Below are 16014 nucleotides of genomic sequence, written 5' to 3'. Positions count from 1 at the left end.
TTTATATACTGTTATTTGAAAGTATTATTATAAAGTGCATTTTATCTAGTCATATTACGTTATTATGCATTATAGTTTTTAAATATACAACAAAAATATCCTTTATCTTTTATATGTTTCTTTTTAATGCAAATAATGTATCAGCTTATAATAAAATCAATCAGTGATCCACAATATGAATCAGTCCTGCATATCCATTTTGCAAACAAGACAATAGAAATATGTAGGTGACCATAGATTATGTTTAAAATGTGATAGAAGCCCTTGCAATACTATTGTTTTCTTACGTACATTTAATACTATTCTAAGATTCTTTTTAATACATATTACAGATTTTTAACATCCCAAATATACACTTATTTTTCTGCAACTGCCACTTAATATTATTCATGACAACGCAAATCGAAATGTAATTGATAAAACCAAAAAAATGTTATATTATGCACAGATAGAATTACGATTGAAATAAATAATTTTCAGTAATTATTTTAATGAATTATTTCATATCTTGAATTAACCCATGCAACGAAGGAGAAGCAATTCGAATATTAAGTATAAAAAATATATATATTTTCTTTTTTCGACGAGTTAAAACAACTGATATTCAAAAAATCTATCTAACTTTGTTTAGAAATAAGCAATAACTTTATTGTTACGTCAGTTTGTACATTTATTGTACAAATAAATATTATACAGTATATTTTTAAGCAACTATGGCAAATACTTAATTACGTACAGGTACATAAATTCTTCTAATAGAATTTGATTATAAGGTGTAACTGTATATCCATTCACGGGATTAATTACGATAATACGATTATTAGTTTTGAATCATACCTTAATATTAAACATGCATTGTAACTTGATTTCCTTCCTAAATAATGATACTGAAGAGCAATTCAATTTTTCCTGAATGTTTATTAAATCATGGTTATCCTTTTTCTTTATACACAATTTCTTTTACGATTAGAAAGTTAGTATGTATCCGTATTGATCAGGTCTTTTAAATAATTTACGAATTTATTTTATAATAAAATATCATGTTGACATTGTTATTTTAATTGTCATTAAAAAAAAATGGCGTTAATTATGCAAAAAGGAAAAAGAGTGTAACATACTTAATCGTCTCTTGAGTCAATTAAATGATCCCCACATACGATATAATGTTGTAAATAAATTACAAATATAAATTAACTGTTCAGTTACATTCTCTGCATGCACCAATGTAACTGCACAAAAGAGTACACGTGATAATGCATCTTCGATTATTTTTCGTCAGATGATAATAAAATACGCTTTTTCACTTTCTAGTTAATAATTGAACACTTTTTTTCGTCTAGTGCAGTGAGGTATATTGAACATCATAATATTCTTCTTACTGGCTCTCTATAGATAGTACTAGTCTGAAACTAGTTTGAAACAACATCTCTTCTGCATCTTTCCGTAATCTTTTTACAGGCGTATAAATCTATAAGGAATTGAATTCAATTCGAAATATTTTATAGGTGTACCATTAAGAATTTAGAAATCGATAAAAAGATTATAGGTCGTAATGTAATAATGGAAGACAAAGATCGAAATGTAAGTGATAGCTTGATGCGATATAGCTATCGTTAATACAAACGGTGTGACTAAAATAATCATATATTACAATAGGATTTGATATATCTCAACTGTATTCGCACTATTCCTGTATTGCTTTGAAGTACCATCGAATTTTCTAAGTATACATACGTAAGAAAGTTATAACTCGTGAAAAGATGCAATTTGAAATGAAATGTTTGCACAACAACTTCGTTGATTCGCGAGAAGAGAATGATATTTCGCCGTAAACGAGTTCAGAGGTAATAAGATAAAGAAGAACACTTTTAGAATAAATTAGAAAACACTTAGGCAGTAATATGTTCATTATACCGTTAACTTTTATAACGCTTTCGCGTGATATCGGATAAATTCGTTTGAATAAATAAATGGTCTTCAGGAAATGAGGTCGTACAAATTTTAAAATATCGGAATATTTCGAAACTTAACAACACCAGGCTAGACAATTGTACTTTCTAACAGTTTAAAGTATATGGCACATGATGAATCAATTGAACAAATCACGTTCCCAGCGTGCTTCCACGCTCCAACTTGGATAAAATCAGATCTAGATTCTTCGAATCCCTGTCGTTTCGTACCATTTCAATTAGACCTCGCAACTTAACATAAAATCAACGGAAAAAAAATATGACCATTAAAACATGATCGGATTATTTGATTATTTTTTGTACGCAAATCGAACGAATCTGGCAGCTGTACGGTTAAATATAAAAAAATATCGCTCTAATTCTTCTAACGTTATCGTACAAGAATCATCGAAGTCTCTTCTTGAGTAATGGAAGACTGATCTCTACGAACTTGCTACGAACAAAACGGATTATGGTATAGTAGTTACACAAGTGCTACTATGCGTTGTCGTTGCTTTCGAAGAATTATTATGCTTACTGAACTTCGTGTTCGACCTGAAAAATGTTAAGTTCGGTGGGAGTGTGCAGCAATTTAACGAGCAAAGTGTTGAAAAAAGCGAACGCTCATCGTTCCTGCCAGAATTTTCAAATTTTCTCCATTAATACCAATTAATACCGATTAATACCGATACGATTTTCATCTCATATAGAAGTTGTGGTATGATGATCCGCTCCGTTTTGGGCCTGTGTATTGTGTGGCAACGAAGCCAGCTCGTTTCTGCTTAAATAATTCACAATTCCCGCTCCTAGGGAATCGCCCACCACGTTCACCGTCGTCCTGCAACGATCTCTGCAAATCCAACGATTAACGTTTCATATAAATCCAATATTAGCTTAATGAACAAACTAGACGAAGTATATTGGTGGGGAATGAGCAAAGACGAGTGCTTACAACAACCAATCGACAGCGATAACTAGGAAAACATCGTCAGCCGGAAGTCGAACCGTATCCAGCACCATTACCATCGTCACCAGACCTGCCTGTGGGATACCAGCTGCTCCGATACTTGCTGCAGTCGCCGTAATACTATAGAAATTGTTGTGTAAGTTTTAACGCTATATAAAGAAAACTTTGTTTTATATTTTAGTTACCTGACTGCTACCAGCTGGCCAAAGCTCAGACTAACTTGACGCACTTGCGCGATGAAAATCGCAGCCACGGCTTCGTACAGGGCTGTACCATCCATGTTAATGGTAGCACCAATCGGTAAGACGAATCTGGTAATTCGTGGATCGACGTTGTTTCGCTCTTCCAGACAATTGATAGCGATTGGAAGCGTAGCGGAACTGGAGGATGTGCCGAACGCAGTGACCAACGCTTGGGCTAAGTTGGATATGTACCTGAACGGGTTCTTTTTTGTTATTACAAAGTATAGTAATGGAAGAACTATGAAACCGTGTATAAAGAGACCAATTAAGACAGTGAGGAAGTACATTCCTAGCTGAGCGACCACTTCGTCCAGCGACTGCATGTCAGTAATTTTCGAGGCTACCAGAAAGAAGACACCCACAGGCGACAACCTGCAGAATAAAATATTTCATTATTACGCGAAAGAATTATACAGCTTATTTTCGTGATGTATAAAAATTCGTGATAACGTAGATAGAATTCGGGATGCTATTGTCTGGGACTGAATGGTACCGCGAGAAAGTTGGAGACCGGAATACCTTTCACAAGGTAGTTTCGTCAAATATGAATTTACCAAATCACCCAATGAGTAATCAACATCATGGCGCCGGATAAGGACTCGAAAAACAGGAGCAGCGGTTTGCCCTGTTCTTGCATTTTTCCTAGTGTTATACCTAGCACCGTGGCGAAGACAACCAGGCCCATGATGTTCATTCCCGGCACGCTCCTTTGCACTGGTTCCCAATCATCCATGTTATCTATTTCAACAAACAATGTATTAAGGTATCCATTGTAACTACTATAGTTTGCTAGATATTTCAATAAAATAAAATGATTTTTCTTTTTCTTTTTTAAGGAAGATTTCAACCTGATGTACTGTTTGCCGGTTTCTGCATTTCCGTCCTATGTTGAGAGATACACGCTTCTACTAGATTCGGAGGAAACATATTCCGAATTAGGTCCATCAACGTATCGATGGTTGAAACGTTTTGAGATCGTTCTTTTGGTTTAATATCCGGATCATTTCCTACACCCGGTTGAATGCTAATTACCAAAATGATACCTGAAACGAAATCATACATTTTTTTAATACGCGTGAAACGCTTTACATCGCACCAGTACCATATTGTTATCGCGAAACTACTGATGTTTATGTAAATTCTGTATCATTTGCATCTACTATATCATCTTAATATCGTTTTTCTTTTTTTTTTTTTTTTTTGTTATTACTCCTATAATATGTCATGACGTTGTTCCTCTACATTCTACACGATACTCTGCCTGCTCTACTACCATTATGTTGTCATTCTAGTATCTATATTAAATAACTTTCGAATATCAGAAATCTCTTAGCTTTACTGACCTAATATAACGGCACTAACAGTGGTCACCATGTAATACACTATAGCGCGCATGCCAATTTTGCCGCTCAATGACAGATCGAGAGATCCAATGGCCGAGACTAAGCTAGATATAATCAGCGGTAGGATCAAGCTCTTCAACATCCTCAGAAACAGATCTCCTAAATAGTTGATGTACATGATCTCGCGGCGCGTCCATCCTTGACTCCGCACGTTCCTCAAGATAATACCAAGGATCACTCCTCCGAACACACCGACGACGGTTAAAATAGTCAGAGAATTGTGCCTGAAACACGATCGAATCTTCTCCTGTCTGGTCTTTGGCCTTTTGTTCGGCTCCTGGGGGTAATACGAAGTTCGTTCGGTGATCTTGCATTGTGTATCGGACCCTGACAATGGTGACCTGAAATAGACATTCACGATTAAATGACTTTTTTTACAACGTACTCGCAATGGTTGTTATTCCGAAAACAGATGATTTGCTGGTACAAGGGGTTAATTGCGATAATTAGTCCCTTAACGGCGTTAACGGGTCTGATAACTTGGTTTGACTAGTTTCAACGACAACCGACTAAATGACGCGAGTATTAGAAGAAGGACAAAGAATTCCGTTACATTCTGACGAAAGGTAACGTTATGTTTAAATAGTCATGACTCTTTCGCCTATGTAACCTTTTCTCTATAATATTCATTTAGTTATTTTTACGTAGTAGCTGCTTTGGTAGTTCCTTCGAATCGCAAGTGATCGTAGTTTTTCTGGCATGTTGTTTTGCTTCTTTGCGCGATGTGTCATTCCCTATTTGCATATGCGTTGGCAACTTCGATGAATTTTATATATTCGATCTGTGAACGATCGAGAGGCATGCGTGACGCGAGTTAAGAATCTTAACACGATCGATTTCTAGGCGGAGTATACAGCTATCCTAAGCGATATTCTTAGAGTGCTCCTTCGGAAATGGTTTCGATAGCGTCTGCTTACCAAAGAAACTAAAAAATTATTTAAGTCAGTCAAACCGTTTGTTTAAGTCAAACCGTTTACGTTAGGTCATTCAAGTTACCTACGCACACAAATAAAGATTCTATTAAAATCGATAGCTTTTCTAATCTTCCATATTTGATCGTAAGTGGAAGACCTACTCTACCAGGCTCTACGAATACATTATATTTTTATAAAATAGCATTTACGTAATGTGTACAAATAGTAGCAGACTTTTTATGGTGTAATATTTTAGTCGTGACAGCGTGAAAGGTTGAAGGTCTTGAATGATTAATAGCTCATTGATAAATATGCATGCGAGTAACAGGAGTTTTAAATATAGCTATAATATATATCGATCTTATTACATTGGTATCTGGTCATATAAATATTATTTATCTACTACCTATATGCATATCGAACATCAGCGTTACAAACAACGTTATCGAACACGCACAGCGTAGCATAAATTTAAATTCAATTTGCGAGTAACTTTGACGCCTTTTAGATCTGATTTTCGACATACGATAAACGTAATTTGCTAGCCATGATTAGCAAAACGCCGAGTGTTGAAGCCACGCGTGCGATGAGTGTGCAGGAAAGCACGATGATTGGCAGTCATTTGTCCTAGCTTTATTATTGTTTCTCCGCACATATTTCGCTGCGCCTTAATTCAACCATGCGTGAATAACATTTGAGTCTAATCGAATTAAACCAGTCAATTCGTTTGACACGTAGAATTAGACGTTACTCGAACGCTTAATACTCTAATAGTTCGACTAACTTTCTACGATTACCGAATAACAAGTGAGACTAATAACTCTTATTTTGATCTCAAGTATAGATACAACTCAAGTATAGATACAAAGATATTGGATCTTAGAGTTTTTCAATACGAAACGTAAATTTCCGTGTACGTATCCACGTCTCAAATTCATCGAATTCATCGGTTTCAGATATCTGTCATCGTCGTTCAAGTTCTTCCTCATGATGCAGAAAATCGCTCGTAAAACAACACACGTATTATAGTGATGTTGCGAGTTAAAAATCCATTTCTATCGAATATTCCTCATTTTCAAACGAACCACGTTCCGTGGTTATACCGTGACACACGCGCTTCCAGTTTACGGTTACGAACAGTAGTTGGCTTTGATCGAGATCTTCCTCGCACGTTTTACAAATTGAGAACAAAGTAAAAAGCGCCGATGCTTATCGTAACCTATCGTTTGAACCGAGGGTCAGTAGTCTTCGTTATGATTTGATTGAGTCTTTACGAGTGACCTCGTGTTAAGTATGCTTCGAGAGAGTTGCTGGCCATTCTTGAAAGTCTTGTTGCTCGCTAGTCGATGACCTTGCCGGGAGATACGTCGTCGTCCTTTCAGCCAGTTCTTGGCTGTTCTAGCTCGATTACAAAATTCTCAAACATTGATAATTTTCTGTTAAAGCCCGTAGAACTTTAATTTGTTTATCCAATTTATCAGAATCTTTAGCTTGTATTCACGCATATTTCGTAACAATAAAATGCTACCAGCTTAGACGATGATGCAGTCTTCGTTTTCTTAGACCTTCCTTTGTCTTTTTACAAGCTTCCTTCCTCTCTTCTTTTGCAAATATATGGCAATTAAGCGACGCGTAGCGTTAAATTACATAAAGATTCAAATTAATATGAAACTCCTTGAACTTTGACGTTTAAATGTTGCAAAAGATCGAATAAAATGTTCTTCGCCGACAAGGTCACGCTAACGTGGATCATTCCGACAAACTAGCATCGACGTTGGCCGGGATTAATCTTAACTGGTCCGACAATTATCAAATTGTACTTTCACGGTACGGCTTTTCGAGCGATCAGTTTCTGTGCTTTCTGATGTCACTTGGAATACTGCAAAAGGAAACGGTATGGCAAAAGTGAAGGGACTGTTTACTTTTCGTAGAAATTTCATAGGCTTAAAAGTAGACACCGGGTAAGCCGCTGTTCAGTTTCGCAATTGTATCCTTTTACGCGAATTCATTAGTCGAACCGGTGATGTAAGTGAATTACACGAACGAGAAACTTCATCTGTCTGTCAATGTCGCCTTAATGGGTGCGCGTCTCGTACGATTTTAGCGCGAATCCACCGATCCAAAGGATCTGCAAGGTCTCCAAAAAGATTCGATAAAACTCACCGATGACGACAAAACTCATCAAGGTATTTTATAGAGTTTCAAAGATGTTTCTGTTACCACGAGAGACCAACGCGCGATATCCAATTTCTAAAACTCGCATAAATGTCACTGTCCAGTGATTGGATCCAAAAGCATTAGGTCCGTCTTCAAAATTAATCGCGTCCTAATTATTTGAATAAAATCCAAAGAAAACGAAACTGAATGTGATCTGTGGTGAGAAAAATGAAATATAGCAGGATGGAAGAAAAGCAAAGACAAAGTTAGCGATAAGAAGCAGAGGAAAGGAAGAAAACTGAATGAATACGTACAGTTCAGTGGCGACTTCCATGATGCCCGTCTGGAGTGCTGGCCTACGTTTGCGTGGTGTTGGTATCCCGACGAAAGACGGTGGTCAACCGTTCGCATAGAGCGTCACTTCCGGTTAGCCGGAAGCGGCTGCTGTGTGTGCGGCTCGCGCCCCGATGGGGAAGGGAAGGCGGCGTGCAACGAGCAGGAGAGGTCGAGAGGCTCAAAAGGGATCGACGATATCCGATCCGTTGATCCGTTGATCGCCGATGATGGTATTGGCCTCGGATTCTAACTTCTTGAATCGCTGTTGTCACCGTAGAGGGAGGAAAGAGAAAAAAAAAAGAACGAGGAACCATTATACGTATAGATCTTTATAGATCTTATTTGCGAAAGAATGATCTCGAGGATGTACAGGTATAAACTGCGTGATGGTATTAGAGAGATGGTATTAAATACGTCGTACAAAATACGTGTATGTGCTTCTAAATATTAAAATATATATTATTACATGTGCTCATAAAAGTTTTGCGAAAGATGCACTTGTACCACTTTCTCGCATTGTCGAACGTTGGAGTGATCCGGAAACTTCCTTCGGGAGTTGTCGAATCTTTTTACGTTGAATTGTTTCTACGCCTAAAGTCGACGTTTTCACGAGTGGGAGGTCGTTACGGCTGACCAAAACGTTCAGGTTTCATGCGTGTCTTCTTCATATACCGTCAACCCTTATATACTACCAATGTTTTAACGGTCGAAAGATACTAAGAGAATAGGATACAAAGGACTCGAAGGATTCTAATTAACAGCCGGAAGCTGCTCGAATGTTCTGAATGCAAGAACGATAAATTTATCGATCCGAAGTATTTCAATTAATATCTGAAATTCCCAAGATCTTTTGCATACAAATAGATCGTATCGTACAGTGTACTTTAACTATCGCTTGCGATTATCCAACGAAATCCAATTACGAATACGAAGCGATCATCGATCTGATGAATCGAAAAAGAAGAGTAATTACATCCGGAAGTCTCGAAGCTCGTCACACCGTTGGAAACGGTGAGCGTGGAAGTGGCAGAGATCGGATGCGAGTGGTTCTTCGAAAGAGAGGAAGGTAAAGGTGGGCAGATACATCGTGCTCGTGGTGTAAACACTCAGGGAGAAAGTGAGTCGAGATTTTAATGAAAATGCACGTATATACGTGGTTAGGTGCTCGCGTACCGGGTGAACGTCGACGGGTACTCGTGCTCGACCAGGAGAGGATGTGTGCTGATAGAGCTCTCAATCTGTGCCACCTTGGGTGGTACGATTAGCTATGGTGATCCCCCTACGACGATCTCTTCCTGCCGTGCTGGCCTATCATCGTCAGATATATTACAAATACGTGCAACTACGACCCCATCGGGAGCACCGGGTCTATTGTTTGTCGCCTGCCCTGTCTATCTCTGTTTCTCTCCTCAAATCACCTTCCTCCGATCATGTACACCGATCCCTTCCTTCCGACTTCCACAATAAACCTCCTCTTCCTCCGATGTCTCTTCTCCTAGCGGGATTAAATCGACGACAATGATGATAACGACGATATTGACGACGGTGCTCGTGGATCTTCGATCGAAGAGCGAATCGCGACGTACAGCTTCTTCGGAGATCGATGGTTTCTCGATCTGCGAAGGAAAGTTACTTGATTAGACTTATTAGTCTCGAAGAGCTTGTCGTTTCCAAAATTTTTCTGCTTTGCGTTTAAACTAATCCTATGCTCGCAACATTGACCCTTAATGATTAATGGATTAATGTAAATTTGTAAAGTTCTGCAGCTTCGAAACTGTTTCTTCGGTTCAAGTACGATGGATAAAGAGAAGAAACGAAAAAAAAGAAATGGCAACTTCTTTTCCGTAGGCGGTTATTCGAAAGGAGGAAGGAAGTTGTAATACTTTCGGGCATCTCTGGCTGACAGGACGGGTCGAGATGGGTCAAGTTTATAATTAATTTCGTTCGGGTCGTGCGCCGAATTGAACGAAGGATGGCCACCAGTACGTTTCACGAATCTCGTATCTCGGAGTCCTAAATCGTAAAATCCTTTCACGCGTAAGGATTGCCACGGCAAAGCGGCATAAGTAGGTCATTTTTGTCGTTTCGTGTCAAGAGGAAGAAAGCTTTAACGGATTGTTCGCGCGAAACAACACCTTTCGCTGTTATTCGGGCCATTAGAGTGTTTCTTCAGTTCGACGGAATCTAGAAACAATGCGTGTTCCGCCTAGATATACATCACGATCTGTAGAAAATACGTTTCCAAATATCATATTTTTCTCCTCTTTTCTAGATTTATGGATTTCCATCAAATTTTATAGACATACGTATAAATGATATTACGTTTGAACGAAACCTTGATTTATTCTTCTTTTATTTCTTATTATTATGACGACGAGTGGAAAGCAGAAGATACGAAATAACAATTCTTTGAACACATAGTGGCTTTTATCGCGCCGATTTATGGAAACGATTACGTATTCGTCCATAAAGAACCACTATAAATTAAACAATTATACGATAGCGCGAATGTATATTCGCGATTAGTCATCGACGCGTATTCATTACGTGATCATAACGCATGTTACGTGATCATAACTTCGCATAATTTAACGCAAGGGATCTGAGAAGTAAAGAACATTAATTACCCAGACTAATTGCAAGACCTGCTCGAATTTCAAGGTAAATTAACAACATTTTAAATGTAAACTCTCATCTTAGTTTATAGATTTGCACGCGATCTTTGTCTTCTGTTATTATAAAAAAGAAATTAAAAAATAGAAAAGCTGAGGAAAGTCAACGTAGTTCACGGACTCGTAAATTGGCCTTAACGTGCAACAGCTTCAAAGTGTTGCACGATAATGTTCATTCATTTATACTACATAAAATAGCCCCACAACCACGAATTACCGGCAATTTAATGAACTATTATAAAACCGGACCGTGACGCAATCAGCTGATGATTACAAGCAGCTATGGGATCAAAACGTAGGCGGAAACTTCGAATGTTCTTTTGTGAACGTTCCTTTGTTTTAAGTAAACGTGTACCCATCGTATTAGACCGTTTTTGGTTTATCGAGTTAGTGAACAGCAGCACGACATACGCCTATTTTACCGTTATATCGAATAAAACGAGCAACGTATAAAAACGTTCGTTTGGGATTAAAGGACAGTAAAAGTGGCAATTAGAATGCACTGAGAGCCAAATTGGCTCTTCTATCTCTTGATAGGCAGTAACACAGTTTAATCGAATGCAGAATGCTTTTACCATTATTGTTAATAGAAAAGGTATTTTCATTACAGTAGAATTCCATTTATCTGAACTTGTCGAACCAAGGGACAAACAGTTTGTACAATTGGAGTTCGATATAATAATAGGAGCTCGCGTATTTTCCCCGCTGCCTGTTATTTTTCGTTCACATAATAGGCGCTCGCGTGAATCCAACCAGCAAAAGTTCAGTTAATCGGGCATTAATTAAAATTTCGTTCCTATAAATGGACTTCTAGTGTACCGTGTTAAATACGCACGATGTATCATATTCATTGTAATGTTCAGTCAGGTGAATGGTTCACTTTTACCCGTATATTTAGCCGAACGAAAACGCGTTACCCTTTTCTCATTACGTGCAATTATATCGGTAAATTGATCGTTCTGCACGACGCAAATGAAATTTCATAGCGTGCTTAAAAATATGGAAAAATTGAATAAGCGATACAAGAGAATTTAAATCTTTTCCTTCCAATCTGGAAACATTGGAAATTTCTATTAAAAAATTTTAATTCTCACCGATGGCAGTCAAATTTCGTGCGTTTGAAACTTCTCGGTGGCGATTTGTCATTTGGCAAATGCGCAATTAGTTCCCCACCTTAACTTAATATACTATTTTTCTTTGTTTCACTAATTAACAGTTACTTAAAATGATTTTCAACGGCTATCAACTTTCATTTTCTTATAAACCTTGAATCAACCAATTAGCTACAATTGTAAAAACACTATAATTTTCAATTTTGCACGGGTATTATTACAAACATTATCTTCTCATATAACGAATATTATACGAGATAAGTTTATCAATCAAGGTCTTCCGACAGTTCGAAATACATATATGTACGTAATAAGTTTTCATGACCTCCGAAATGACTTTTCCGGATATTTTTCTATAAACGATAACCTTGATCTTTGCTGGACGACCTAGAAAAGAGGGTCTTATCGAATTATTCGTGTCAGTTGGCTAATAGTTCTAATTTCATCATTTTTCATTTCATCATTTCATCATTTATCATTTTTTCGTATAAATTTTTAAGACAATAATCAGAGTATTGTTAAGCAATATCGTGCAAGTTTTTACACGCTCGTATTTCAATGCAAATTTCAACGATAAAACTGTATCGCACAACTTACCTGACTCTCAAACAGTACGATATCAGCGTATTCATTAACAAAGTATACAGGGTGCTTGGTAATTGGTGGTACAAACAGAAAGGGGGTGATACTACGCGAAAAAAGAAGTCGAAAATATAGAATAAAAATTTTTCGTTCGAGGCTTTGTTTTTGAGAAAATCGAGTTTGAATTTTCGCTCGGTACGCGTGCACTTTACCACGTCTCGTTATAACGGATCTCACTGTAGATCGTTGTCTCGATGGAAAAATTAAAAAAAGAAATTTTTATTCTATATTTTCGACTTCTTTTTTACCGTAGAATCACCCCCTTTCCGCTTGTACCACCAGTTACCAACCACCCTGTATACATAACTTGTTATTCGGAAACGCAGTTTATGTTCTAACACGACGAAAACGTAAACAATACTTTTACTGCACTGTTTACATTACATTAAACGATAATGTTCAACGCTACTAAGAAAGTTGATATTTTATCGAATCGCAATATCTTTTCTCTTATTCGTCAGTTAATTCTTGTTCTTCAAACAGCTACAACAAATGTTTCAGTGTACTATTTAATAGACTCAAGATCAAGAAAGTTACGTAACTATAAACAGCATGGCGAAGCAAGACAGTAAAAAATAAGATGCAAGTAATAGAAGATGAAGTCAATTAGACGCGGAACCGCGACGAGCATAAGAAAAGAAAATGCATCTATTTCCGATAAACTAGTAATTATATTTAGTTGTGACTACATATTTATTTGCAATCAGCAGTTTCGTTTTTCGGTGATGATACGATGGCCGCTTCGTCAAATCGAACGTCATCGATGCCCATTTCTCGCTATTCTCAAATATACTGTATCGGTTTGGAGATTCGTATTTGTCACGTGGTTTCCTTTCTTAAGTTACGAGCGAAACGATCGAGCAAGTTAAAGGCCGAACGAACCATAACCTCGTTTCTATTCACGGGTTTATATAAGGCATTGGTATCTCAATCTTTTCATAAAAAAAGGATGAAGTTGCATTTATCCGCAAACTTAAGAGTGAGATTTGATTATTCATGACGATTTGTTTAGCGTTATATGTCTAGACATTTATATTTTTTATTTAGAAGAAAAAGAATTGTTTAGGATGTACAGAAAGAAGAAAAAGATTAAATTAATTTTAATATTTAGTTCTCCAAAAAATAGAAACATGACTGAAACAATTCGTTTGTCGAAAACATAGTACTTATTAGAAATAAAGCGATCTATAACGATTGTGATAAAAACTTCCAACGTACATTAACATAATGGTAATGAAGTTTGAAAAGATTAATGCGAGAACCATTTGTCTGCGCTCGATGATAAAATTAATGTGCGGTAAGGAAATCACTGTTCAAATAGGTGACAAGTTTAAGCAGACGTATTCGACTCTTATCTTCATAATCCTGTTAATAAATAAATATTTATTGAAAATCATCATGTTGAAAACAAACTGAAATCCCGGTGTTCCAAATGTTGGTCGTTGTGTTTGTATTATACGATCAATGTATTTAGTAGATAAGTATTATAAGATGCCCCAGAGTTTATCAAGGTAACCAACAAGGCGTCATATTTCCTGTTCATTTTATATGTACTTACATAATTTTGTATCATCATATGGCAACATGTTTACGGATATTGTAAGACTGATAAAATGACATAGTCTGCCAACGAGTATGATCATTCAATTATGTACATATATGTGTATGTGATATTTGGAAGTTTTAGTCTATGGCGAGTATGCCATCTCTATAGTTTTGATCACAGTTTGTAATACGTTTATCGATAATCTAACTGTGCTACGATTCTCGAATTGCTAATCTCGCTCTCACTTCGATAAATGTGAAGCTTCTCAATGATTGAGAAAGAGCTAACGTAAAATGAAAATGAGAAATTGAATAGAGATTGAAATGAAAAATCACTCGAGGAAGGTGACTCGATGAATATAACAAGTTCAGCTTTGAATCTCTTTTTATGATGTCTTGCCATAGTGTAATCGATAGTTTCATTCGTACGCGTATTTCTATTTTCCAAAATGATAATAGACAAGCAAGAACAATACATTTTACTTCTATTACTTGAAACTTGTATAAAACTTGTATCTGTTTGTTTAAAATGATAAATGACTACAAAATATGCATCTATTTTATGATAGATGCGAATATAATGGCCAAATGCTTGATATTACGCCTATGACTATACAGTTCTTCAAACGTATGCAATTAAATATAGATTATATTCTAAAAGAACATTATACTTACTAATGAAAAGCGTAAGTACGAAAGTCTCGTATGTATTATATCTTTTTTGTAGAACACATAATGCGCGCGGAAATTTCAATTTAAAATTAAAAACCCGCGTTTTATTATACATCCAGCTCGTAGAAGTCTAAGATACAAAATCATAAACGATGAAAAACAGACTTAAGTATCTTTTCGTAATTATCTCCTGATACTTTTATATTTTTATCACCGACACGTGTTAGGACTGTATCGTATATTTCTTTCAAATTTGCAAATCACAAGATTGCATTCTGTATTTCCCCATACCAAGGAATATTTGTATTTACAAGCTATAATTTTCTAACTTTGAACAAACAAAACATTAAATTTTTTAACGTTAATTAAAACTCGTATATTGATACAATTGTGACGATTGTGACAAGTTATGCAGGACATAAGTGGACCCCATTTATATTTGAACAGTTTTTAAAACACATAATAACTTTTTTAAAATTGAACCAAACGACTTGAAGTTTTTTGACGAGTTAGAGGGATCATCCGGATGACGTATAAACAAAATTTTAAAGAAATTGCAATTAATCGGAATCACGAAGAAATAAGTAAAGGCCACATTCTGTAACATTTTTATCTCAACTTCTAAAGAAAATTTAAAGGACACGTTTCAAAGATATATACCGGTTGTACACAAGTTGAAATTGATGAAAAAATGATGAAAATCGCAGTTTTTCACGATTTTCAGTCTAAAATCTAAAGATTCGTACATCTCTCGACACCTGCCGCATATTTTCGCATCAACCGATTTCGATAAAATGTTCAGCATGTATATAACTGGCACAAATCTTCGAAACTAATCAGGAAAAACTAATTGCAATTCTTTTTTAATTTTGTTTATACGTCATCTACTAAACAATCCTTCTAACTTGCAAAAAAAAAAAAAAAGTCGTCGTTTGGTTCGATTTTAATAAAGTTGCTCTGTTTTAAAGAGCGTACGAATATTAATAGAAACTATCGCATAATTAAAGTAGAAATGAAATTTCTTACCTGTAGCAATTGTGCGTCGATGATTTTTGTCTATTTCTGTATTTGGAACAAAACACTACGCGTGCACATTAAATACGCACCGATTTCGTTTGCGACAAAACGCGTTTACGAAGACGATTGTTTACTGGAAAAATGATAACAGGTTCGTTTCGACTCAGATGATAGAAAGAACAAAAGGCATGTGCAAACACGACGCTCCACTCGCGATTTCATGTACCTATACTCTGTGATGACAGTCGCGGGACTGTGCTACAACTAGAAACATCTAATTCGAGCCAAATGTTCGAAAAGCGCGCGGGTGGTGGGGAAATTGGAAAGAAGGGAGAAAGAAACCAGTTCTATGGGCCGCTTGACGTGATTGGTGCTCGAGTAACTTT

General features: G+C 36.4%; 1 protein-coding gene across 5 annotated transcripts; it reads right to left on the bottom strand.

Moving 5' to 3' along the window:
• Positions 1-622: 622 nt before the first annotated feature.
• Positions 623-15901, bottom strand: LOC126863875 (excitatory amino acid transporter 1-like). Of its 5 annotated transcripts, none has more exons than XM_050614541.1 (9): positions 15638-15901; positions 9142-9584; positions 7947-8230; positions 4502-4902; positions 4007-4201; positions 3713-3896; positions 3102-3530; positions 2902-3036; positions 623-2799 (listed from the first exon to the last, which is right to left on the bottom strand). In XM_050614541.1, the coding sequence occupies exons 3-9, from the start codon at positions 7964-7966 to the stop codon at positions 2652-2654; spliced, it is 1512 nt and encodes a 503-aa protein (XP_050470498.1). In that variant the 5' UTR covers positions 7967-8230; positions 9142-9584; positions 15638-15901; the 3' UTR covers positions 623-2651. The 5 variants fall into 5 exon arrangements, with proteins under 5 accessions (XP_050470498.1, XP_050470500.1, XP_050470499.1 ...); XM_050614543.1 differs by having other exon boundaries at positions 9387-9584; XM_050614542.1 differs by lacking the exon at positions 15638-15901 and adding an exon at positions 12350-12370.
• Between the last annotated feature and the right edge of the window lie 113 nt (positions 15902-16014).

Source organism: Bombus huntii, chromosome 3 (genome assembly GCF_024542735.1).
Source record: "Bombus huntii isolate Logan2020A chromosome 3, iyBomHunt1.1, whole genome shotgun sequence".
NCBI classification, from domain to species: Eukaryota; Metazoa; Arthropoda; class Insecta; order Hymenoptera; family Apidae; genus Bombus; species Bombus huntii.
This window is presented reverse-complemented; position numbering and strand designations above follow the sequence as displayed.